Source organism: Nannospalax galili, unplaced genomic scaffold (genome assembly GCF_000622305.1).
Source record: "Nannospalax galili isolate Female #2095 unplaced genomic scaffold, S.galili_v1.0 scaffold1255, whole genome shotgun sequence".
NCBI lineage: Eukaryota > Metazoa > Chordata > Mammalia > Rodentia > Spalacidae > Nannospalax > Nannospalax galili.
Window position 1 is genome coordinate 1,385,698 of NW_008336359.1, and position 24,132 is coordinate 1,409,829.

The 24,132-nt window shown below is 44.0% G+C and overlaps 1 protein-coding gene across 1 annotated transcript in view; it reads right to left on the reverse strand.

Moving 5' to 3' along the window:
* Susd1 (sushi domain containing 1) overlaps positions 1–24,132 on the reverse strand; it is a 155,192-nt gene that overhangs the window by 7,556 nt on the left and 123,504 nt on the right. Inside the window, exons 13-15 of the mRNA XM_008831144.3 lie at positions 12,377–12,473; positions 9,086–9,344; positions 4,703–4,742 (exon numbers count right to left, since the gene is read on the reverse strand). Coding sequence (XP_008829366.2) covers positions 4,703–4,742; positions 9,086–9,344; positions 12,377–12,473 — 396 coding nt within the window. The remainder of the gene's footprint in view (positions 1–4,702; positions 4,743–9,085; positions 9,345–12,376; positions 12,474–24,132) is intronic.

The following is a 24,132-nucleotide window of genomic DNA, read 5'->3' on the forward strand; positions in this document are numbered from 1 at the left end:
AGCAGCTAATGCGTGCCAGGCAGCAGCCCTAAGTGTTTGAAACCTAGTAGAAAAAAGACAGTTGCTGGACAGTATGGGAGAAGAACTAAAGAAAAGGAGAGAGGAACATGTGACTGTGAGGAAATTTGAAAAGCTTCAAAGAAGAGGGAGTTTGTTTTGATCTTGAACAGGTGGATTGTAACAAGCAGTGAGTCACAGGTAGTCTATAGGGCAATGCAAATGGCAGCATTCAAGACATCTAAGCAAAGACATAACAGAGAGAAAACTTGGGCTTCATTAAGACATAGCTTGGGAGCCCCGCATGGTGACAGTCACCTTTAATCCCAGCACTTGGAGGCAGAAGCAGGTGGATCTCTGTGAGTTCGAGGCCAGCCTGGTCTATATAGTAAGTTCCAGGCCAGCTGGGGCTATAGGGATACCTGATCCAAAAAAGACCAAAAGAAAAAGAAATAGCTTAGACACCAGTCTGGATGGATAAGGAGGAGAGAAGTAATCAGAGGGTAGTTAGTGTCAAACTGAACACAATGGAAAATACTAGAAGAGCTGGAACACAATGGAAAATCCTAGAAGAGCTATCAAAGGAAATAATAAAATTAGTACTGCAGCTCAGATATATTAGTCAGGTGGTAGCATGTGAGCTGGATGAAGAGGGAAAACCTGAACTCTTGTGATAGGAGATGAACAAGGAGATTTTGCTGGCAGTCACCCGTGCTCTGTATGAAAGCCTGAACACAGAAATAAAAGCCAGAGCAACTTGTCAGCTGAAAGAGAATGAGGACTAGTCACCAACGTCTCAGGTTTCATGCCTGTGACTGGAGAATGTTCCCTGATTATAGCTTGCCATCATCTTGATGACTCAGGAAATCACAGACTCACAGTACTTTGTGGCTAGAAGGAATCTCAGAAGACCCAGGCAGAGGCAACTAAGAACTAGGCAGGTTAAATGCCATTTCAAAGACACTGTCTGATTAGTAACTTGACTGAGGTAAGGAAGCCCAGATCTCTGTGTTTGCCATCATATGAACTGCTAGTCCTTGGTTATCATCATAAAACTCTTATGGGGGGGGTACTGTACGAAAGGTAAACGTAGAACTCAGCCCTAGGCAAAAACAGAATAGGGCTGAGGCTTGGCATCAGGGAACTGAAACAATTTCAAAACTAACCCGGATCCCACTTCTATCCAAATGACCTTCTGAAATGAAAGCCTCCACATTTTGGGGGGAGAAAAAAAAGACTTCTAAAAATGATGGCACAGAAGGGTAAATTTTAAGAGAGATAAACTTGTACTAGGATTGCCTATAGAATTTCAACACAGCGGTGTTTCTCTTTCAGAGCTTTCCAGTGGTTTGAACTGGAAGGCTGAAATTCCCTTTCAGTATTGATTCTTAAGCTGAAGAGGGAAAGAAGGGCATGGGCAAAAGCTACTCAGATATGCTCAAAGCAAAATCTACCCTATAGATCACAGCAGAGCAACTACAGCCAGCTCGTGGGCTGTTTCTTCTGCCTGGTTTCAATGTTTTCTGATCATATCAAACAGTTGCTGAAGGGGGGGTGAATTCTGGAAGGTATTGTTGTCTGTGTCTGAAGGTTTGTGCATCTTAATTCTTCCATAAAAGCTACTCTTCTTGTGAGAACTCTATTCCCATCCCCAGGGCTTTAGGAAGTGGACTGGCAAAAAGCATTTTGAATGTTGGACTGCGTGATTGTTCCACGTATCCTTCATTTTCTAATTTAAATTTTTAAATTTTTCTTTTTGGATTTTTTTTTTTTTTTTTGGTCTTTTTTGAGACAGGGTCTCCTTGTAGCCCCAGCTGTCCTAGAACTCACTATGTAGACCAGGCTGGCCTCAAACTCACAAAGATCTGCCTGCCTCTGCCTCCCAAATGCTGGGATTAAAGGCATGCACCACCACGCCCAGCCTTCTTTTTGGTTTTTTGAGACAGGGTCTCCCTCTGACCCTAGCTGGCCTGGAATTCACTATGTAGACCAGGCTGGCCTTCACCTCACAGATGCCTCTGCCTCTGCTTCCCGAGTGCTGGGATTAACGGCATGTGCCACCATGCCTGGCTAATTTAAATTTTCCATTTTTTGAGAATTTTATACACAAGTGCTATATTTACATCATTTCCATGCCTTCCTCTGCCCCTCCAACTCCTCCATGTTCCCGCCACTCCCTCTCAATATCCTGATTTCATCTTTAATTAGTACTGTTATCTCATGCATTCTTCATTAAACTGCTTCAGGAAAGGGAGCTTGGCCCCATCCACACAGAAACAAAACAGCACATGCCTCTGTTAAGAGAGCAAACGATTCAGAAAAGCCAACATATAATTCTCAATCCTTGGTAAAGTAACTTCGAATAGAGACAAAAAGATGGACAATAAGATCAGGGGAGACGCAGACAGATGGAGGAAGCCTCATCCCCAAGCCCCTCCTAAACATTTCCTGCTAAGTCCCCTCCACTGACAGGATAACAGACTGTCCACTGTAAAGTTCCATCCACTGGCGTCTGAAAGCGGCTGTGCCAGTGCTTCCTCACCAGGAGACAGCCTATTGTCTCCTGTGGCTTTGATGTAGGAACAGGATATAACAGGTTAAAGTGACAGTGTGGGCCAAGCAAGCACAGAATTGAGGATTTATAAGCCGCAAGGAAAAGGTCCAGACTCAAAGGTCAGCAAGGTTTTTGGTATTAGCTACAAACTAATGGAATTCCTGGGAATCAAATCCGCTGGCTAGCTGCCTGTTGGTTTTTAAGCAAGGCACTACCAGGGAAGTCCCTAGTCTGACAAATAAGGATCTGTGATTGCTCAATTCCAGAGGCAGCTTCTCCCCTGGATAACTCCACCCAGGGAAAGGGGAAGGCATGAGCTGCACACCACCAGCAAGAAGAAAAACTTCTGAAGGAAATGAACCAGGACTACTGTCCCATCACACACTCAAGGCAGGAGCCTGACTGACCTCATGCCCTGTGCTGCTGCCAGGACACTGGAGGCTTGCTTTACATGTCCAGCAGAAGTGGTTACTGTCATGGGCCCCCTGACCTCCTTCCTGAATGATGGTGTCAGTTTACTGTTTGATGCCATATTTTGTGGTTTGAGAATGGTTACAATTTCCACATAGTCCTAGGTGCTGGATGGACTGCAAGAAACACATCTGGATCTGATTAGGAAAAACACAACTTTCCTCTTGGGGCTGGATGCAATAACTAGCCTTTGAACTGTCTTCCCCTACAATCATTCCATTTTGTTAACAGATGATCTTTTTCTTTTTTTTTAATTTTTTTAATTTTGTGTATATATACGTATATTGCCTCCAAGTAGATAAGTGCACCCGTGTCGTGTAATGCCCGCGGAGGACAGAAAAGGCTCTCTGATCCCCTGGAACTGGAGTTAACAGACAGTTGTCAGCTGCCACATGGGTGCCGGGATTTGAACCTGGGTCTTCTTTAAGAACAGCCAGTGTTCTTAACCGCTGAGCTATCTCTCCAACCCCTGTTCTTTTTCTTAATATTACAATTATGCATCATTTAATGATGGAGATAATTCTGAGCAATGTGTCAGCAGGCAATTTTGTCATTGTGCAAATATCACAGAAGTTCTTAAACATAGTAACATGGCTACAGTGTCTCTAGCTGATATGAACCCTTGTTCTTTTTTTTTTGGTCTTTTTGAGACAGGGTCTCCCTGTAGCCCCAGCTGTCCTGGAACTCACTATGTAGACCAGGCTGGCCTTGAACTCACAGAGATCCACCTGCCTCTGCCTCCCGAGTGCTGGGATTAAAGGTGTGCGCCACCACGCCCGGCCCTAACCCTTTTTCTTTTACACAAGGTCTTACTATGGATCCCAGGCTGGCCTCAAACTCACCATCCTCCTGCCTCTGCCCCAAGTGCTAAGATAGAGGCATGGGACTCCATGTCCAGCTCTAGGAGATACAATCTTATGTGACCACCACCGTACCTATGGTCCATCATTTGATTGAATTGCCATTATGTGGTGCGTGTGTGTGTGTGTGTGTGTGTGTGTGTGTGTGTGTGTGTGTTTACATGCTGTGCACTCAAATGGTAGGTTGCCGGCTGCTTTAGTCCTTATTTTGGTCTATAAGTGAGCTTTCCAATGCCCTTAAACTTGATAAGAATCTTACCCCTTCTCGATACAACTCTGGGGCAGCAGATGGTCTACTGCTCTGCCCACAAGCCATAAACACACAACCCAAGACAGACCAATCAGAGCTCCCCATTTCATATCCACTGTGACTCAACCAATGGGTAGTCACTTAACCTAGGAGGAAGACTCCTTCCCTGGATTGTAAAATTTTCTGTTGCTCATCTGGGGCCTATCTCTCCTATCATATGGCCTGGGGTAGGAAAAAATGAGGCCAACTGACACAGAGAGCAGAGACAAGAGACAAATAGAAAAGAAGGTGCCCAGTCATGGTGTTGAGTCCAAGTCTAACTGCCTGGAAGCCTGGAGGCCCAGCTCTGTATATCATCCCATAAGTTCCCAAACAAAGATCTTCAACTATGCTGTATGCTTAAATATGTCATATACTATGTATGAGAATGATTACACTTTGCTGAAGACAGCCTGATTTGGGTTTCTGTCACTTGTGACAATTTAAAAAGAGACCTCAACATACAATCGATGCCACAGATTAAACAAGGGAGAAGTAAAGAGAGCATGCATAGAGAAAAAATGGTTTTACCTTTTACCTGAGCCCAAACTGCACAGGAATATCTTCTCACCTGTAAAAGAAAACAGAAGTACATTTGACTAAGTAGCATAGAGCATCACTTTAAACAATATAGTGCAGACACTAAAGCCTTCTGAGTCTCCTCAGCCTTTTCATACCCTAATTTGAATTAGAAAATCATTAAAGTCCCATCTAGCTTTTATAGTCTCAGTCTCTCTCTCTCTCTCTCTCTCTCTCTCTCTCTCTCTCTGTGTGTGTGTGTGTGTGTGTGTGTATGTGTGTTTGGATGGGGATTAAACACAAGTCCTCATATATGCATATCAAGTGCTCTACCACTGAGCTAATTTGCAAACCTAGCTCTTTTATTTTATGAGTCAGCCTTCTATCACCAGTGTTCAAAGGCATATAAACAGGTAAAGAAGCAGCCTCAACATCACATCCAACAGTTTCCAACAGATCTCAGAACACACACACTGAGTAAACAGACTGGTAAGAGCGTCATTCCTCCTTCCAGCTCTGAGCAACTGGCATGGACTGCTTGGAGAACTATGCTGAAAACATTCTGGGGGCTGGAGAGATGGCTAGGTGGTTAAAAGCTCTTGCAGGGGACCGGGGTTTGGTTCCCAGCACCCACCTGGTGGTTAACAACCTCTATAACTCGAGTTCCAAGGGATCCAATGCCCTCTCTGGTCTCCAGAGGCATTCGTATGCATGGGTGCACTTACATACATGGAGGCAAACACTCATACATATAAAATAAAAATAAATCAAACTGCCGGGCATGGTGATGCACACCTTTAATCCTAGCATTTGGGAGATAGATCTCTGTGAGAGCAAGACCAGCCTGGTCTACATAGCAAGTTCCAAGTCAGCTGGGGCTACAGGAAGACCCTGTCTCAAAAAAAAAGAAAATTCTAAGAACACATTTAGGTTCAGCAAAAAAGTAGTGATACGTGTTACAGAGAATGCTGTGAGAAGTCCTGATATATAATAATATTTCATCTATCTGGATGAAACTTCAGTTACCAAAAATGTATCCAAGAACCAGGAAGGAACCCACAGGAAGAGGCATGGAAACTACCAGTGCACTGGAATGCATCACCTCCTCTTCTGCCATCATGATTATACCCATATTTGTCAATTGAGACTGCTGGGATTACTGTATATGACTAAGGATTCTGTGTAATCTTCCTCAGGGGAAGGGTTAGAGAAGGATGCTTCCACCTCATGAGACTCTCAAGTGACACACTTGGACACTGTGGCTTTCATTCTCAAAACATTTTTTATATTTATTATTTTTATTTTATGTGTATGAGTGTATTTTATGTGTATGAGGTCAGAAGAGGGCGTCAGATTCCCTTGGAACTGGAGTCAAGGACGGTTCGTAGCTCCCATGTGGGTGCTGGGAATTGAAGCTGGGTCCTCTGCAAGAGCAGTCTGTGCTCTTAACCGCTGAGCAATCTCTCCAGCCCCTCTTAAAACATTAAAAATATATATATTTGAACTTAAAAATTCTGGAGAAAATTTTAAATAGCCATAGGCTTTGAATGTGACTACATTTTTCCTTGGAGCTGTTTGGAGATTAGGAATAGAGAAATGTATATTTCAAGACAATGGAGAAGCAAAGAGTCTCCAATAGCAAGGAGTTTACTAGGGAACTGAGAGTATTAAAAGAGGCTTTGACAGGGGCCAGGTAAAGAAGGAAGGTCATTAAACTGGAGTGCCTGGATCAGATGTGCATTTTACAAAACTCATCCAGGCAGTAGTTGGAGCAAATAGATGGATAAAAATAAGAGACAAGAAATGAACTAGAAAACTGATGTTCAGAGAGAAGATGGCAAAAGAGGAACAATGTTGGCTTTAAAAAGGAAAGAATGATTTTTAAGCAACATTAAGGTGATAGAACTGACAGGATTTGCTGACAGAATGCACAAGAAGGTAAGAAAAAGGAAGGTGACTAGTTAGTCCTGCCTTCCTCCCTTAGTTACAAGGTATAATGGTGCCATTTATTAGAACAAATGCGCAGAAGGAAAAAGAAAATGGAGGAGTTGGAAGATTCATACTTGCTAATTTCCAAATATACTAAGAAGCCATAGTGACTAGACAGTATGGTAATGGCATAAAGGCAGACATATAAGTCAATGGAACAGACCAGAGTCCAGCAATGAACTTGCATATGTGTCAGATGTGTTTTGAGAGGAGTGCTATGGTGGTTTAGTTTTATCAAGTTGATACAATCTACAATCACCCAGGAAGAAAATCTCAATGAAGGGTTGTCAAGATCAGGTTGACCTGAAGGCATGTCTGCAGGGACTATCTTGATTATTTTGATGTAGAAGACTCGGGTCATCATGGGCTACAGCATTTCCTGGATCTGGGTCCTAGACTGTATAAAAATATAGAAAATGGGCTGAGTAGAATGCATGCACGCATTTGTTCCCTCTCTGCTCTCGATTGTGGGTGTAGATGTGACTAGCTGTGTCAAGTTTCTTCTCAGAAATGATGAACTGTAACCTGGAATTAGAAATCATATAAGCCCTTTCTCCCTTGAAGTTGTTTTTGTCAGGATATTTTATCACATCACCTGGGCAGAAAACTAGATCAAGTGTCAAGAACTCAATGGGGACAAGATAGCCTTTCAACAAGGAGTTCTAGGAAAATTGTTTTAAAAAATAGGTTTCCACATGTAAAAACTCAGAGTGGATAATCTACAAAACTCCTAAAAGACAACATAGAAAGTTTCATGTCATTAGCTCCTTGTGACTCCAACAGACCAGGAAGCAAAAGAAAAAAAGAAAAAGAAAAATTGGACTTCATCAAAATTAAAAACTTCTGCATCAAAGGACAGTATCAACAGTGGGGGGAGGGGGTCCCATAGAATGGAAGAAAAGTTTTTCAAATTTCATCTAACAGAGATTAATATCCAAAATAGATAACCACTGAAACTAAGCAACAACAACAAAAAAAAAAAACATTTGATTGAGAAATGAGTAAAGAACTTGAATAGACATTTCTCCAAAAAAGAAACAGCCAGTGAGCACATAAAAAGATGCTGAACATCATGAATCACTAAAGAAGTGCAAAGCAAAACCAAAATGAGTTATTCTCACATCCATGGGGTGCTTACTGCTTTAAAAATCTGATGTGGGGGTATTCTGGGCTTACCTTTCCAATTTTTTTCTGTGTGTGCATGTATTGCCTGCATGCATGTAAATGCATCTTTGTGTGCAATTCCCACAGAGGTCAGACAAGGGTGTCCAATCTCCTGGAACTGAAGTTACCGTGTGGATGCTGGGAACTGAACCCAGGTCCTCTGCAAGAGTAGTCAGTGGCTTTAACTGCTGAGCCATCTCTCCAGTCCCAAACTTCCTGATTCTTTTTTATTATATTACTGTCACAAAGCATTCCTGCTTTGTCACAAATTCCTGGGCCTCTGCTGCTTGTACATAGTCTGCCTGGCTATGCATGCCTTTAATCCTAGTACTTGGGAGGCAAAGGGAAGCAGAGTTTTATGAGATTAAGGCCAGCCAGTTCTACATAGTAAGTTCTAGGCTAGCTGGGGGTACAGGGAGACCCTGTCCTTAAAAGAAAAAAAAAGCATTTGTTTACTATCAATAAGTCAATGTCCTATACAGAATTTAATAGATGTTTGAAATGTGATAAACTTTATAATTGAGATTGCTACATATTTTTGCCTCAAATGTATTGGTCAAGAGATGATTTATTAGTATTTATACTTCTAGCTTCCATTACCAACCCATATGTATTTACACCAAGTTCAGGATTCGCTCAGGTTGACCATCACTAGGCTCTTCTACTCCTGACTGATTGATTCTTACCATTTTGCTTGTCTAGATCATTATATTTGCTAATTATCTAATGAATAATCATTTCTATCTCATGAAAGAAACACTGATGGAAGAGATGAACCTTTCTGAGGAATGGAGTGGAAGGCCTGGGCCTATGGTATAGGCAAGGAAGTGATGTCAGCAGGAAATAAGGCAGTGTTGTTTGTCTGCCACTCTTTCCTCCCAGAAAAATGAGGGAAGGCAGCATCCTGGGAGAGCATAAGGGAAGCTGACAGATCTAGATACTCACAACTCAGCAATGCAGTAGCATCCTGGTACTCATGAAGCCTGAGAAGACCCCAAACCAGATCAGTCCAAATGCAGACCCAATAAGGTCCCCCAGGATGTGCAGATTACCATCTGTATAGATCTCTCCTACCCTTCATTTAGAAAGACAAAGCATTCACAAAGAAGGAGTCACAACTACATTTCGATGGTTATTCCATGTGGTGTCTACCTCAAATACTGAAGAAATGCATATTCAAATATTTAAATTTCATGTAAAGAAGAAAACAGGTCTTTGTCAAAAGCTTTTAAAGAACTATACCTTATTCCATTCACTTGTGATCCGTAATATAATGCAATAATCTTTCCCTGTTTTCAAAGGTGCATTGTAATAGTTCCCATAGTATAGTCTGTCTCCCACAGGCAGCTCCATGGCATCATCTGCAACATCGCTGGCCAGTACTTCTGCGGCCACATATCCATCAGCAATAGAGCTGTTGCCAAAGAATGAAGTCACGCCTTCAGAATCACAAGAAAATGTGCTTTGCAGAGACAGGGGAAGCACCAACACCTGATACGAACTGGAAGGAAAGAGAAGGCAGAGAAATTAGCAGAGAGCAGACGAAGAAGGGAGAACATTAATCTGCAGGCCCTTGACCAGAGGTGCATTTGATAAAATTCTCCTATCTCACCTTTGCTTGGAGGACCCATGTATTCAGGTTAATGAACTCTTACTGTGCAATACACTAGGCACTAGGGACACAAGAGTAGACAAGAAAAAGTACTGGCCCACGTGGGATTTAGTGTCCGGCAGTTTCACAGTCATGGACCTCCAAATTTACCTAGTGTTAATGCCAAGTTCCAGCACCAGAGGGAGGCCAACTACACCCTCCCTAGTTGAAGTTGTTGCATGTATTGCTGTCCGTGTGTCTGTCATATGGTGGATCTCATCAGCGGTTTTTTATGTGTTAAGAAAAGCCTGGAAGTGGGAAGGGTTTGGCAGTCACATGAAGGCCAGTAGCCTGCAACAGTGACTGTGTTAAGTCTGAACAAAGACTCCAGACAATCACGTGGTGACTGAAAACAGAACTCATGTGATTTACATTCCCTGCAGGTCAGAGGCTAAAACCAAAGTTTACCAGAAACCAACAAGAAGTGGGGAGTTCAAAGTGACCATGAATTAATCCAGGCTGACAAGATCCTGAAACAGACGGAAAGGTAAATGGATCTGGTAAAACTGTCCCCTAAACGTGGGCACAGAAACACAGTAACCATCAAGTGTCATTTTGTCATGTATTTTCTTATTTATCCACCAAAGAGAAAACCGGCAAGTGGGAAGAATGGAAATGCTGGAGAAAAGCCATCCCTTCTCTTTCCCATGGCGCAGCCCTTCTTGCCTGCCTCAGCTGTAGTAACCGTCTGAACATTACTCTTTCTTCTGAAGTTGGTATCAGGGGGTTGAGAGACTTACTTTTCTATACTACGAGTCTTCTGGCTATGATCAACTCCTAATAAATGTTGGTTGAGTTGAATTTTCAGTGAAGCACACATCAGCACCAAATATTATTAGGGTGATTTCCAAAACTCATTAGGCCACATAATTCTATTTTAGCACCAATTTTGTACTTCCTGCTCCACATCTCTAATGCCCTATTTCCTGCTTCCTAGAGCTCATGAATCACTGGGTTACAGAGAGGGAGGCTTCTGTAATATAGTAGCTGTTATGTTTGGAAAGTTTCCAACCACCAACCAGGTTCCCAGCCATGCTTAGGTACCCTCGGGGCCCTGATTTCACAAAGTCTGGGCTAACTTTCAGCAAAGAACTTTGTACAAAAGAGATTAAGTAAAACCTGCAGGGTAGTAGTCACCAGCAACACAAACTTTCACTGAGCTGCCACTGCCTATCAGGAATATGTATAATAACTTTTGGGGGGATGTGAAGGCAGCCTTATGAACCGTGGCCACAGAAAAGAAAGTAAATGTTGTAGCAGCTCCATACTCTCCATAAGCATGCTCTTAGACCCTTCAGATCTTTCCATGTAAGTGGTGGTGATGAACTGCAAGTTCACAGCTCACCTGCACCTACTGGATTCTGTACACTGCCCATGACAGGCATCATTCGCAAGGCAGGAAGTGGTCCCCTATTTAGCCTGATAAGTATAGAAACTCCCAGGCCCCAACCTAGACCTATGAATCAAAGGCTCCAGAAACAGAGTTGGGAAATAACACAGGCCAAGTGATTCTTGTTACCTGGTAAGGGTTGGAGACGTTAGCCTCAAGGGAGCCTGGCAACAGGCTAAATCATCTACCTAAGGAAGGAGATTTGATGCCAGGGCCCTTGCTCTATTATATTCCCTGTGCCAGGGCTTACACAAAAGTTTCAAAGCAGACTTGGGCCTGTCAAAGCTGCTATTCCAACTCAAACCAGGCACCCGGGCTGGGGCAATCATATCACTCACCTTCTGGTAAACAGCCCTGGTGACAGGGAAGCAGTTTCGGTAGAACCTGATCACCTGACCATTCTGCAAGGACTTCTCCCCACCACCCTCCCTGGATGACTCATGGGTCTCCACTTCCTGTTTTGAAAGCACTGGCCAATATATTGCCTCAAGGGTAGGCTGTCATTTGGCTTTTCTTTTCGCCTTATGTAATTATTTGGCTTAAGTATCACATCTGCTTTTGTAACTTCACACAGGCAATGATGTCATTACTTCTGTTCCTCTTACAGCAACAGAATTATGATACTTTCCAGTAACTTACCAGGAATCAAGAAACAGAACTGCTTAGGCAATATGCATCCCAGAACAAACTATACCCAATATGAAAGCAACCCTGAGTTCTACAACAAATGGGTATGCAGATATCTCCAGACTTTCTTTTTCATGCTTTTAAAATATTTCTTATTTATTTTTACATGATTACACTGAAGGGCTAGGAATGATATAAGGCCGCATGGGTCAAGGCCAGAGACACTGTCTTGGCTACTCTTTGACCTGGACTGTGCTCCCATCTCCAGGCCAATTTTAACATTTCTCTCTAAAATAATGGAGTAATTCAACTTCCCTAATCCTCCTATGACCTTTGCAAATAAAATGCAAAATTAAGCAAAATGTAGTCCTCCAACAGAGGTAAATTAATTCTACTCTAATACCATCTGGAGTCCCAGCAGGTTATTAACTACACAGTGTCTTGCCTATAACTCAATACGTAAATGCATAAAAAGATTTTCCAAATGACCTTTTCAGAAACCACTACACATGGCCCAAGATCAGCCTGACATAAAGAGAAACATCTTCTGTTTATGGGAAATGAAATGATGCCTAGTGACCTACCATCACTAAAGGATGTACCAGAATATGGAAAAGCAGGGGACACTGCCTGATGCTGTCAACCAAAGTTGGTCGATGACCAAAGAAACACACTTAATTGCTTGAACTAAGCTGCCTAGATTTCTGGCCCCTTAGAAATCTCCCTCTTCATTTGGAAGGATGCTGCTGGGATGAAAAGCCCAGTGTGTGCTCAAGGAAACAAAGCACAGCCCCAACTACCCAAGGGAAATCTCACCCAAACTCTGCACTCACTGGGCAACTGTGGAGAAAGGACGCCTGCTCACCTGATAGGTCCATTTTTCTCCTTAGCTTTCCTCAGACTGAGGCGTGGTAGAGGCCCTCCATGCACTATGAAAAATTCTACTTCTGGAAGTGGAGGCTCTGAAAACATTGAAAAGAAAAAAAGACAAAGGATGTGATCAGAAGAAAATGGTCCTTGTGGAGGCCATCAAAGGTTTTAATCTAAGAGTGATGAGCATAGACTTAGACATCCTACAACACAGGTGACTCTCAACAACAGTATGTTAAGTGAAATAGCAGTGCCTGAATCTACTTTTAGGAAATATCTAGAATAGTCAAATCATAGAACTAGTAGCCAGAGGTTGATGGGGTTGACAGGAATGGGACCCACTGCTTAAAGGTCAGAGGCTCTATTTTGGGTGATAAAAAGTTTTGGATACAGATAATGGTGATGGTTGTGTAATACTGTGAATGTACCTAATGCTAATGAACTGTGCACTTAAAATGGTTAAAAAATTTTTGTGATAAATATATATATATACTCACACCTTTAGCCCCAGTGCTCGGGAAGCAGAGGCAGATACATTTTTGTGAGATCATGGCCAGCCTGATCTATGTAATAAATTCCAGGCCAGCTGGGACTACAGGAAGATCTTGTCTCAAAAAGACCAAAAAAAAAAAAAAAAAAACTGATGCACATGCTCCAATCCCAAGAGGGATGGATGCAAGGGGCCTTTCAGTTTGCTAGGTAAGTTCTTACTTTGGACTGTGCTATGGTTTAAGGATGTCTCCCAAAATTTCCCAATTTTTTGTTCCCAGAGTAAGAGATAGTGAAACCTTTTTCAGAGGCAGGGTCTAGTGGAAGGTATAATTGTTCATTGGGGGTGATGCTCTTAGAAATGATTAATGCTGGTCTCAAGAGCAAGTTAGTTCCCAAGAAAGAGGGATATCATAAAACGAATAAGCCTAGACCCAGCCATTGCTTCTTCCTACTTAACATGTGGAGTCTTCCCTACATACTCCACTAGTAAGCCATCTACCATGTGGCTCTCACCCGAGAGCAATATGATGGAGCAGCAGCCCCCATCTTAGACTTTTATACTCCTAAATTGTTAGCTAAAGAAACCCCTTTCCTTTTCCAGCTTTGAGCATTTTATTATAGCAATGGGAAAGGGGCTAATACAACACAGAAGACCAGAATCTGACTTCAATATCCTTTATAATCATAGTGCCTGGTTCCCATGCACACAGTCCCTGGCAACCAGATTCCCTTTAGGTTTTTCATTGAGAGAAAAATATACTGACTAGCTGACACCAGCATTCTAACACCTTACTGGTATTTACATCAGCTACCGGTCTGCCTGTGGGCATCACAGGAAGAGCATGTTGGGTACTAACCCTACACCCTAGATGTGCCCTGTGTATGTCTCACCTTATTGAACTTCCCGAGCAGTGCCTCCTGAATGGATTGCATTTATGGAAACAGCCATTTTCTCCTTCTGTTGGTGTTCCCACCTTGATTTATGCAATGGAACTTTCTAGTCTTTCCAAAGAATTAGAAGAGTTCCCACCTGCCTTTCTAACCATATAATTTGTGAGAGGGACAGTATTTGGCTGTTGTCCCCTGCCCGCATAGTCCCACTCTTTTTTCTTTTGGAGGGGGGAATTCTAAACACAGGACAGGTGCTTTCACCCCCTTCCCAGTCTATAGGCACTAGGTAAACCTGAGTGAAGGCAAATAGGAAACCAGGAAATCTGCCACATTTAACTTCCTTGTGAGAGGAGTGCAAAGTCTAGAGAGGGGAGGAAGTCCTGGGAAACTTTATTTTGGCCTCATGCCCAAGTCAGTTTCACCAGCAATAAAATGATAACCAGATCTAACCAGATCTCTATCTCATTCTTGTGTATATTTCAAATGTTCCTAACTCTTGACATCTCTATTTTTGACATCTTATAGATGAGAAAAGTGAAAGACTAACTTCCTTGCCCCAAGAGCACACCGCCTATAGCAGAGCAAGGATGTGAATGCATTCTCTGATCCCCATCTTTTTCATTTACCCTGGGCTCTCTAAAATGGCTGGCTCCACCTAATTTTCCATTGGGTTTTCACCACTTTTGAATTAATAAAACCCACTTTTAGGGACTGGAGAGATGGCTCAGCGGTTAAGAACACTGGTTGTTCTTGCAGAAGACCTGGGTTCAAAACCCAGCACCCACATGGCAGCTAACAACTGTCCTAACTCCAGTTCCAGGGGCTCCGACGGCCTCTTCTGTCCTCCACAGGCATTGCACAACACGGGTGCACTTATCTACATGCAGGCAATACACACATACACAGAAAATAAAAATAATAAATAAAATAGTTTTTTTAAACCCCACTTCTAGTACACTGAATGCACAAAGACTTTACAAACAGGCCAACTCCAGGAAAAGAATCCATTGTCACCATGACGCTGTAGGATGAGAAGTCTACCCAGTGTGGCTCACATCAGAGAGGGACTGCAGTGGATAAAACCAAGGCCTCTAGCCCGTCTACAAAATGAGAATAAGAATAATCCCAACTTTGATTCTTAATCAGTGCACTGGCAAATTCAGTGCCTATAATGTTGGGTGAGTCTGCAAGGGTTCCTTGCCTGAAGACTATCACCCTGGATGATACCTAATGGTGATTCATCAGTCAAGGAGACCATATAACTCAGTGGAATTTGGTGCAGAAAGAAAGATTCCTCAAGCTGGTGTCACTGACTAACCACATCCACAGAGCACTTCATTAATACACTACAATCAAGTTGGGGGAATTTTGGTGAAGGGTTCTGAATAGTTCCCTCTCTATCCCTCCCAAAATCTGGAATACCAATTCTACTGAGCTATTACACCAGTTTTAACACGTTCCTTCTGTTATGTTTAAAAAAACAGTAAGTTGCCAGGCGTGGTAGCGCACGCCTGTAGTCCCAGCACTGGGGAGGCAGAGGCAGGTGGATCTCTGTGAGTTCAAGGCCAGCCTGGTCTACATAGTGAGTTCCAGGACAGCTGGGGCTACAGGGAAATCCTGCTTCAAAAAGACCGGAAAAAAAAATAAATTAAAAAAAAAAACAAAACAGTATGTTTAAGGGGCCAGGCATGGTGGCACATACCTTTAATACCAGCACTCCAGAGGCAGAGGGAGACGGATCTCTGTGAGTTCAAGTCCAGCCTGGTCTACATAGCACGTTTCAGGCCAATCAGGGCTGCATACTGAGACCCTTTCTTGAAAAAATAAATTTAAGAAACCATTTTTAAAAAGAATAATCCCCACCTCAGAGGGCTGCTGTGGGAATTAATTGATCCATTAATAATAATTAACAACAGACAAATCAACACATGTATAGACTAGAACAGAGCCTGAAATACAGCAGCCCTTCATGCATGTTGGCCACATTTATAATTCATTTACACTACACCTACTGGGTGCCAATGCTACACCTACTGGGTGCCAACACTATCTTTGTTGTTTCAAGACCTCACAGTAAATCTGTGAGGCAATAGTATCTATTCTGTCAATAAAGAAAGCAAGGGTCATGCATGTTGACTCACACCCCTGCATCTGTTTACCTACCACCATGTTATAATAATACTTAGGCTCACTTTGCCTGAGTTTTGATGATGATGTTGAAACATAGCACCACATACTTCTGAAGCAATGAGGGGTCTTTGTATCCTCCTCAGCTTCAGATCATAAAAAACAGACGTTCAGAGGCTTGGGGATAACAAACCCCAAAGATTTCTTTTTGGGGGCTGGGAGTTGTTTTGTTGATTTTGTTTGTTTGTTGGGGGGGGGTTGACTCAGGGTCTTACTATGTAGCCCTGGCTATCCTGGAACTCACTATGTAGACTGGCTGACCTTGAACTCACAGAGGTCCATCTGCCTCTGCCTCCTGAAGGCACTGAGAGACCTGAGTGACTCTATCTTTGATAGAACCTCCATGGGACTGACCCAGCCCTGAACCCTGTTCCAGGAAAAAACACAAAAAAGTATACTTGGAACAGATAGAGAACTCCCCTGCCAATGGTCAATTAACCAGGGACAGGAAAGTACTAAAAGTCCAGATATCTCTTCAGATTCCCGGAAGGCGGCAGTTTATGGTTCGGCACTGGGCTGCAACCAATCAGATGCTTGCCAGGCTGGAGACCCCCTACTTGCTGAACTTGCTGAAATAAACCTATAAAAACCTCTGTCTCCCAAAGCAAGGGGTCTCACATCTGAGATCCACTGGGTCGGTGACAGAGTGGGCCCAAGCTTAAGCTTGCAACAATAAAAAAAAAACCCTTGTATGTTTGCATCGGTCGGCTCCTTGGTGGTCTTTGGGGTCTCGTGAACTGGGCACAACATCTTGGGGGCTCGTCTGGGATCCCCAAGACCCCCCACCCCCACCCTGCCTCGAGGACCCCCGAACCGAAGGGTTCCTGGCCGGCCGGTAAGTGTCTGTTTGCATCTAGTTGTGCCTGTCTGTGTCTGTCCAAGCTTTTGTTTTAAGCCTCAAGGCAAACTTATGAACAGTGTGGTCAGGAGCAGTTGAAGCAGATGTGCTGGATGACCGTGACCACAGAGGTCTGGAAGATGTTCCAGACCCCGGCAGCAGGGACAGAGGGCCCCGGACTCTGTTGATTTCTGTGAAAGGACAAGGTGGGTTGCTTCCACGGCGCAGCAGTTCTCTGCTGTCCTACTTTCAGTTTTTCTTCCACATGAGCGGAAGAATTTGCTACTTGGCCTTCTGCATGTCTTTCTTGCTCTGTTTTGTCTTTGGTTGTCTATTTCTCTGTAACTGAGACAGACGCAATGTGACAGGCACCCTCTACACCCCTGGACCTGGTTCTTGCACATTTTGGAGAGGTTAAGACTAGAGCCCATAACCTCTCTGTTGTTGTCAGGAAGGATAAACTAACTACTTTCTGCAGGTCTGAATGGCCCACTTTCAACGTGGGATGGCCCTCAGAGGGGACCTTTGATCCTGCTGTCATTGTGAGAAAATTAGTCTTCAACTGCATGTAGGACACTCAGATCAAATATCATACATAGTGGTCTGGGGAGATTTAGTTAATAACCCCCCTCCTTGGGTCAAGTCTTTTCTTCCTTTACAGAAAACTGAGGTGCTGACAGCTGCAGAATGGAAAACAACAACACTTAGAAAGCACCTAAGCCTGAAACCAAACCACCAGTACCGTCACTGTACCCTGTCTTACAGGGCAGCACAGAAGAAGATCTAATTTTTCCTCCCCCTCCTTAACCACCCCCTCCACAGGAGGTACCCCTTCCGGAACCAGCACCCCTGGTACCAGATTCTTCACAGGCACAGAGGGGACCGGCTCAGGGGACTAGGAGTAGAAGGGCAGCAACACCGGAGGGTCCAGATTCTACTGTTTTATCCCTCAGAGTCACCGGCCCCGCGGATGAGGCCGGCAACCAGCCCCATCGCTATTGGCCATTTGCCACTAGTGACCTTTACAACTGGAGAACCCAGAATGCTCCCTTTTCTGAAAATCCTAAGGAGCTTATTAATTTATTAGAAACTGTCTTATTCACACACCAACCCACTTGGGATGATTGTCATCAATTATTACAGGTCCTGTTTACCACAGAGGAAAGGGAACGCAGCCAAACAGAAGCCAGGAAGTTAATTCCTGGCAATACTGGTGTCCCTACTACTGACCCGACACTGATTGATGCTGCCTACCCACTGACCCGGCCTGATTGGGATTATAATACTGCAGAAGGTAAGGGGAGGCTTCTGGTTTACCGCCAGGCTCTGGTGGCAGGTTTCAAAGCGGCTGCTCAAAGGCCAACTAATTTGGCAAAGGTATAGGATATTAGTCAGGAACCAAATGAAAGCCCAGCTGTGTTCTTGCAGCGAATAACGGATGCCTTCTGCAGGTACACTCCATTAGACCCGGAGGCCAAAGATAATATAATGGCAATGGCCATGGCTTTTGTTAACCAGTCAGCTCTGGATATAAAAAAGCTCCAAAGAGTAGAGAGACTGGCTAAAAAGAGCTTAAGGGATTTAATAACTGTGGCCAAGAAAGTGTACAATAATAGGGATAGTGCAGAGAAAAAACAGATAAAAGCAAAAAGGAGGCAGAACAAGGAATAGCAAGGATCCTGCTGGCTGCCACTGCAGATCCAGAGGACCAGCAGAGGTGTCTGAGACAGATAGGGTTGGGGAAAGGAGTCTCTTGCAGTATGTGGATGACCTACTTGGGGCAGCAGACAGCCAAGAGGCTTGCATGGATAGCACAGAACACCTGTTGCAGACATTGGGAAGCCTGGGCTATCAGGCCTCTGCTAAAAAGGCCCAACTATGCAAACAACAGGTCCAGTACTGGGGCTGTATACTCAAAGAAGCACTACTGGTAAAAGATGCTGACAAACTTGACTTTGGGCCAGAACCTGACCATCACCACACCACATGCAACTGAAGGAGTTTTAAAGCAGCCCCAGGACAGATGACTAAGTAACACCTGTATAACTCATTATCAGGCATTACTTCTTAATCCTGCTAGAATCACCTTCTAGGTACCAGTTGCCCTGAATCCAGCCACACTCTTGCCAGACCCAGACTTGGATGCCCCCTGCATGATTGTGCCAGGATCCCAGCCCATGTCCACAGTACCTGATCAGATTTGAGAGATACCCCGTTATCTGATGCTGAAGTAACCTGGTTCACTGACGGGAGCAGCTTTGTCCAGGATGGCAAGAGGTATGCAGGGGCGGCTGTAGTATCATTAACCAGCATCATTTGGGCAGACCCTCTGCCCACTGGCACTTTAGCCCAAAAGGCTGAACTTATTGCTCTAACTAAGGCATTGGTATTGGAAAAGGACAAAAAGCTTAATATGTATACGGACAGCCGATATGCCTTTGCCACCATGCATGTTCATGGGGCAATATATCGGGAACAGGGCTTATTAATGGCAGAGGGAAAGACTATCAAAAATAAAGAAGAAATCCCAACATTGCTGAAGGCTCTCTGGCTGCCAAAAAATTGGCAATTATCCACTGCCCAGGTCATCAAAAAGGGGACGATCCAATTTCCCAAGGAAAATCAAGTGGATCAGGCGGCTAAACAAGCTGCCCTCTAAATTAACCCAATCTTGGTCACCACACTAATTGACCCAGGCGACCCAAACCTCCCTGAAAAGCCCAAATACACTGGGGAGGACCTGAAATGGACAAAGGGACTGCCAAGGACCCAATGCCTGAAAGGATGGTGGAGGTCAGCAGAAGGGAAGCTGATCCTCCTGGAATAATTAGGAAAACAAATGTTGGCAAAAATACACCATTCTTCCCACATGGGCATCAAGAGGATGCAGGACTTAATTCGACATGCTGAAGTAAAAATCAAGGAGGCTAATTTAAAGATTAAAGACATTGTCAATGGCTGTAAAGCTTGCCAACTCACTAATGCGGTGCCAGATATTAGAAACCCAGGAATCAGACTTTGAGGGAGAAAACCTGGAGCCTATTGGGAAACGGATTTCACTGAGGTAAAACCTGGCAGGTACGGATACCGTTATTTGCTAGTATTTGCAGATACTTTTTCAGGATGGACTGAAGCCTTCCCTACTAAACATGAAACAGCTCAAATGGTGGCAAAGAAACTGTTGGAAGACATCCTCCCCAGGTACGGCTTTCCACAGATGATAGGGTCAGATAATGGACTGGCTTTTGTGTCCAAGGTAAGTCAGAGTCTGGCCACAGTTCTGGGGATTGATTGGAAACTACATTGTGCTTATAGACCCCAGAGTTCAGGACAGGTAGAGAGAATGAATAGAACTCTGAAAGAGACCTTAACTAAATTGACCTTAGAGACTGGCGGTGACTGGGTGACTCTCCTTTCATTCGCACTCTATCGAGTGCATAACTCCCCTTACCAGATGGGATTAACCCCTTTTGAGATGATGTTTGGAATGCCCGCTCCCATTATTACTAACCTCCAGGCAGAGAAGATTACTAAATTTAAAGATCAGGACCTGTTGGACAACCTCAGGGAAATCCAATGGTCCCATAAACATGTATGGCCTAAACTACATGCCCTTTATGAGAAAGGACCCCCTCCAGGACCTCACCGATACTGACCCGTGACTGGGTCTATGTTAAGAGGCATCAACAAGGATCCTTAGAGCCACGGTGGAAGGGGCCCTATGTCATCCTACTGACCACCCCCACAGCCCTCAAAGTGGATGGTGTAGCATCATGGATCCACCACACACATGTACAGCCAGCTGACTCATTTGCCGTAGAGAACTATGCATCCCTAGCTTCAGGATGGAGAGTTTCAAAGGACCCCCAACAATCTGCTCAAGCTAAAGCTCACCTGATTTTCAAACTGTTGACTGTATATATTCTGTTCCCCATGATAGCCGCTCCTGCTCTGGGAAGTCCGCATCAACCTATAGATCTGACTTGGGTCCTCCAACATGTGATAGGAGACAATATTTTGTTTCAGATCTCTCAACTAGCACCTCCGGCTACCTGGTTCCCAACTCTGCACTCCTGTTTAAATGCTTTCTTTAATTTCAATCCTAAGGGAGGTGCACATCCTTATGCTCTAACTAACTCTCCAGGCCCATACAGAAAACCAGGCCAGTTCTATGTTTGCCAAGGGCCTGGAACTCCAAAACACAAGTCCCAGAGAAACAGGTGTGGAGGGGATAGAGCTACTTATTGTGCTCGCTGGGACTATAAAACAACGGGACACATATGGTGGACCCCCCAGGGAGGAAATCATATTAAGGTAACGTGAGAGCAACAGATACCCACTATCAGTCCCTCCAGAGTCTGGGTGATAAAGAACATGAAATGAGGGAGTGCCCATGATTGGGTCCCCAAGGTACTAGTCAGAGGGGGGAATAAGAGACCTGAGTGACTCCATCTTTGATAAAACCTCCATGGGACTGACCCAGCCCTGAACCCTGTTCCAGGAAAAAACACAAAAAAAGTATACTTGGAACAGATAGAGAACTCCCCTGCCAACGGTCAATTAACCAGGGACAGGAAAGTACTAAAAGTCCAGATATCTCTTCAGATTCTCTGAAGGCGGCAGTTTATGGTTTGGCACTGGGCTGCAACCAATCAGATGCCTGCCAGGCTGGAGACCCCCTACTTGCTGAACTTGCTGAAGTAAACCTATAAAAACCTCTGTCTCCCAAAGCAAGGGGTCTCACATCTGAGATCCGCTGGATCGGTGACAGAGTGGGCCCAAGCTTAAGCTTGCAACAATAAAAAAAACCTTGTGTGTTTGCATCGGTCGGCTCCTTGGTGGTCTTTGGGGTCTTGCAAACTGGGCACAACAGCATCATGTACCATCATGCCTGGCTCCCAAAGATCTCTTCATGTCCAAGTGTCCAAATGTTAGTATGGGTAGGAAAGAGAACTCAATAGCCGGGCATGGTGGCACACACCTTTAGTCCCAGCAGTCAGGAGACAGAGACAGGCAGATCTCTGTGAGTTCAAGGCCACCCTGGTCTATGTAGTGAGAACCAGGACAGCTGGGGCTACAGGGGGATCCTGTCTCAAAAAGAGAAAAAATAAATAAATAAATAAATAAATAAAATAATTAATTAAATTTTTAAAAAAGAGAGAGAACTCATGAATAGTCCCAAGAATGAAGGCCACAGGAATAGTTTAATTCCTTCCTGGCTAGCACACAGGAAACATCTTTCAGGGAGCTGAGACTGAGTCTGAGCCTGCAATACAGCAAGACAAGAGGCAGAAACAAGCAAGGCGAGGTAGAGTCCCTAAATCAGGCTGGAGGGGTTTCTGCTGAATGGCCAGGGAACTATAAGATATCAAGTCTGGAAGAGGCCAGGAAAAGCTGTGAATCTACAACTGCAAAGCTCTCAGAAACTGGGACAGTGTCTACCTAGAATTCTCCAAGTCCATGTAAGTCATCTTTATACATATTGTATGCTTTACATATTGGCTTTATGTGTTCAGCATCCCCTTTTGGGGGGTAGCAGCCCCTCTCCCTCCTATTTGGTTCATATGGAGCTGTCATTGTTCTCCAAACCCTACCTGGCCTACACCCTGGAGTCCAAGGATCACCACACCATACAATAGAACTGATCAAGAAGATCAATCCATTTGACTCTGAGTGATTACAGCACCATATTCTTCCTTTTCGATTATAGCTGTAGGTATCACATAAACCAGGAATACCCATCTTCCCAGGTCTGTGGAGAAGATCTCAGGCAGCAAGAAGGCAGAACAGCTGAGAGAGAGCAACAGGGCACTGGTGGCCCATTTGTAGCTGGATCTTGCTGTGCTCCAAGTGAGATCCATTCCCAGATTTCCCATTTATGTGACCCAACACATACCACATGCTTAAGCTGATTTGAGTTGGGTTTCTGTCACTTACAACCCAAAGAGCCCTGACTAATTATAGCATGTACCCACTACCCTCACATTCTGTGGAAGGGCATAACACACAGCTGGGTGTGCTTGAGGGAACTCTGGCGATGGGCCAAAAGCAGTCCTTATCCGTGTGTGAGAACTGCTGTGAATCTAGGCACATCCCCCAACCTTTGGGCTGTGAACACAGTGAGGACAGCAAGAAGGACAGCCTGAATTAGACTCCAGACTAAGTCACCCACCTCTCCTTCAGGAGCTATCGAAACATCAACTCAGTAGTAGAAGAAAGGGGAATTTGGAAGGAGAGGGGGAAAAAAGAGAAATATATGTACACACATGACACACAACACACAAAATACATATCACACATATATACACAATACATCAATGCCTCCCTGTTGTTGTCCAACTTCCTGCCCCTGCTCCCTAAAAGCTCCAAACCCTGCCATAGTGAAATTAAGGACCAGGAAGTCAAAACTAAACACTCAAGACTCTACTAGCTTTGGGGTGGAAACCAAAAATAAATAAACGTTAGCTGAAGGACTAGAAAGATGGCTCAGTCGTTAAAAGCCTAAGTCCCAAATTATAATAAATAAACGTTAGCTGAAGGACTAGAAAGATGGCTCAGTCGTTAAAAGCACTTGCTGTACAATTATGAGGACCAAAGTTTGAATCCCAGCATCCATATAGCAAGCCAAGCATCCCACAAACACCTGCAATTACAACTTTGAGAAATCCAGTGCCCTCTTCTCACCTCTGCTCAGGCACAAGTATACACACCTGCATACACAAGTGCTCATACACTCACAAAGACACCTACACAAACAAAACAATTTTTTTAAGTTAGTTGGGCCAAGATTTTTACAGTTTTTAAAGTTCTATGACATAGGTTATTCATATATCTACACTCAACACACACATTTTAGCCACATCTATGCACCAGGCTCTGTGCTATGTAGGGTGACAGCCAGGGAAAAGATGATTTCTGCTTTCTGGGAGCTCAGAACATATAGTGGAGATAGTTTTGAAAACAGGACACTCTCAGGAATATGATAAATTATACACAATGTCCTTGGGAGTGCAGAGGAGGAACACCTGACCAAGGGAAGGGAGATGAGCCCATTAAAAAGAAAGACATGCAGAGGCATGGAGGGGGCAAGGTTGCAACTACAGGTGGCTCATGGCTAACAAGCTGAATTCCTGGTAGAGAGACAAGTAGTGAGAGGGAAGTGGTGGGTTTAATTCAGATCTGAGGTCCAGGAAGCAAAAAGCCATTTAAAGATTTATAGAAGATTTGAATTTCAGAAATGCTATTTAAAGAGCACAATAGAGGACAAATTGGAAAAGAGCAAAAGTTAGTCACCTAGGTAAGAAATACTTGAGGTATGAAGCAATGATGGTTCTCAGGACAGA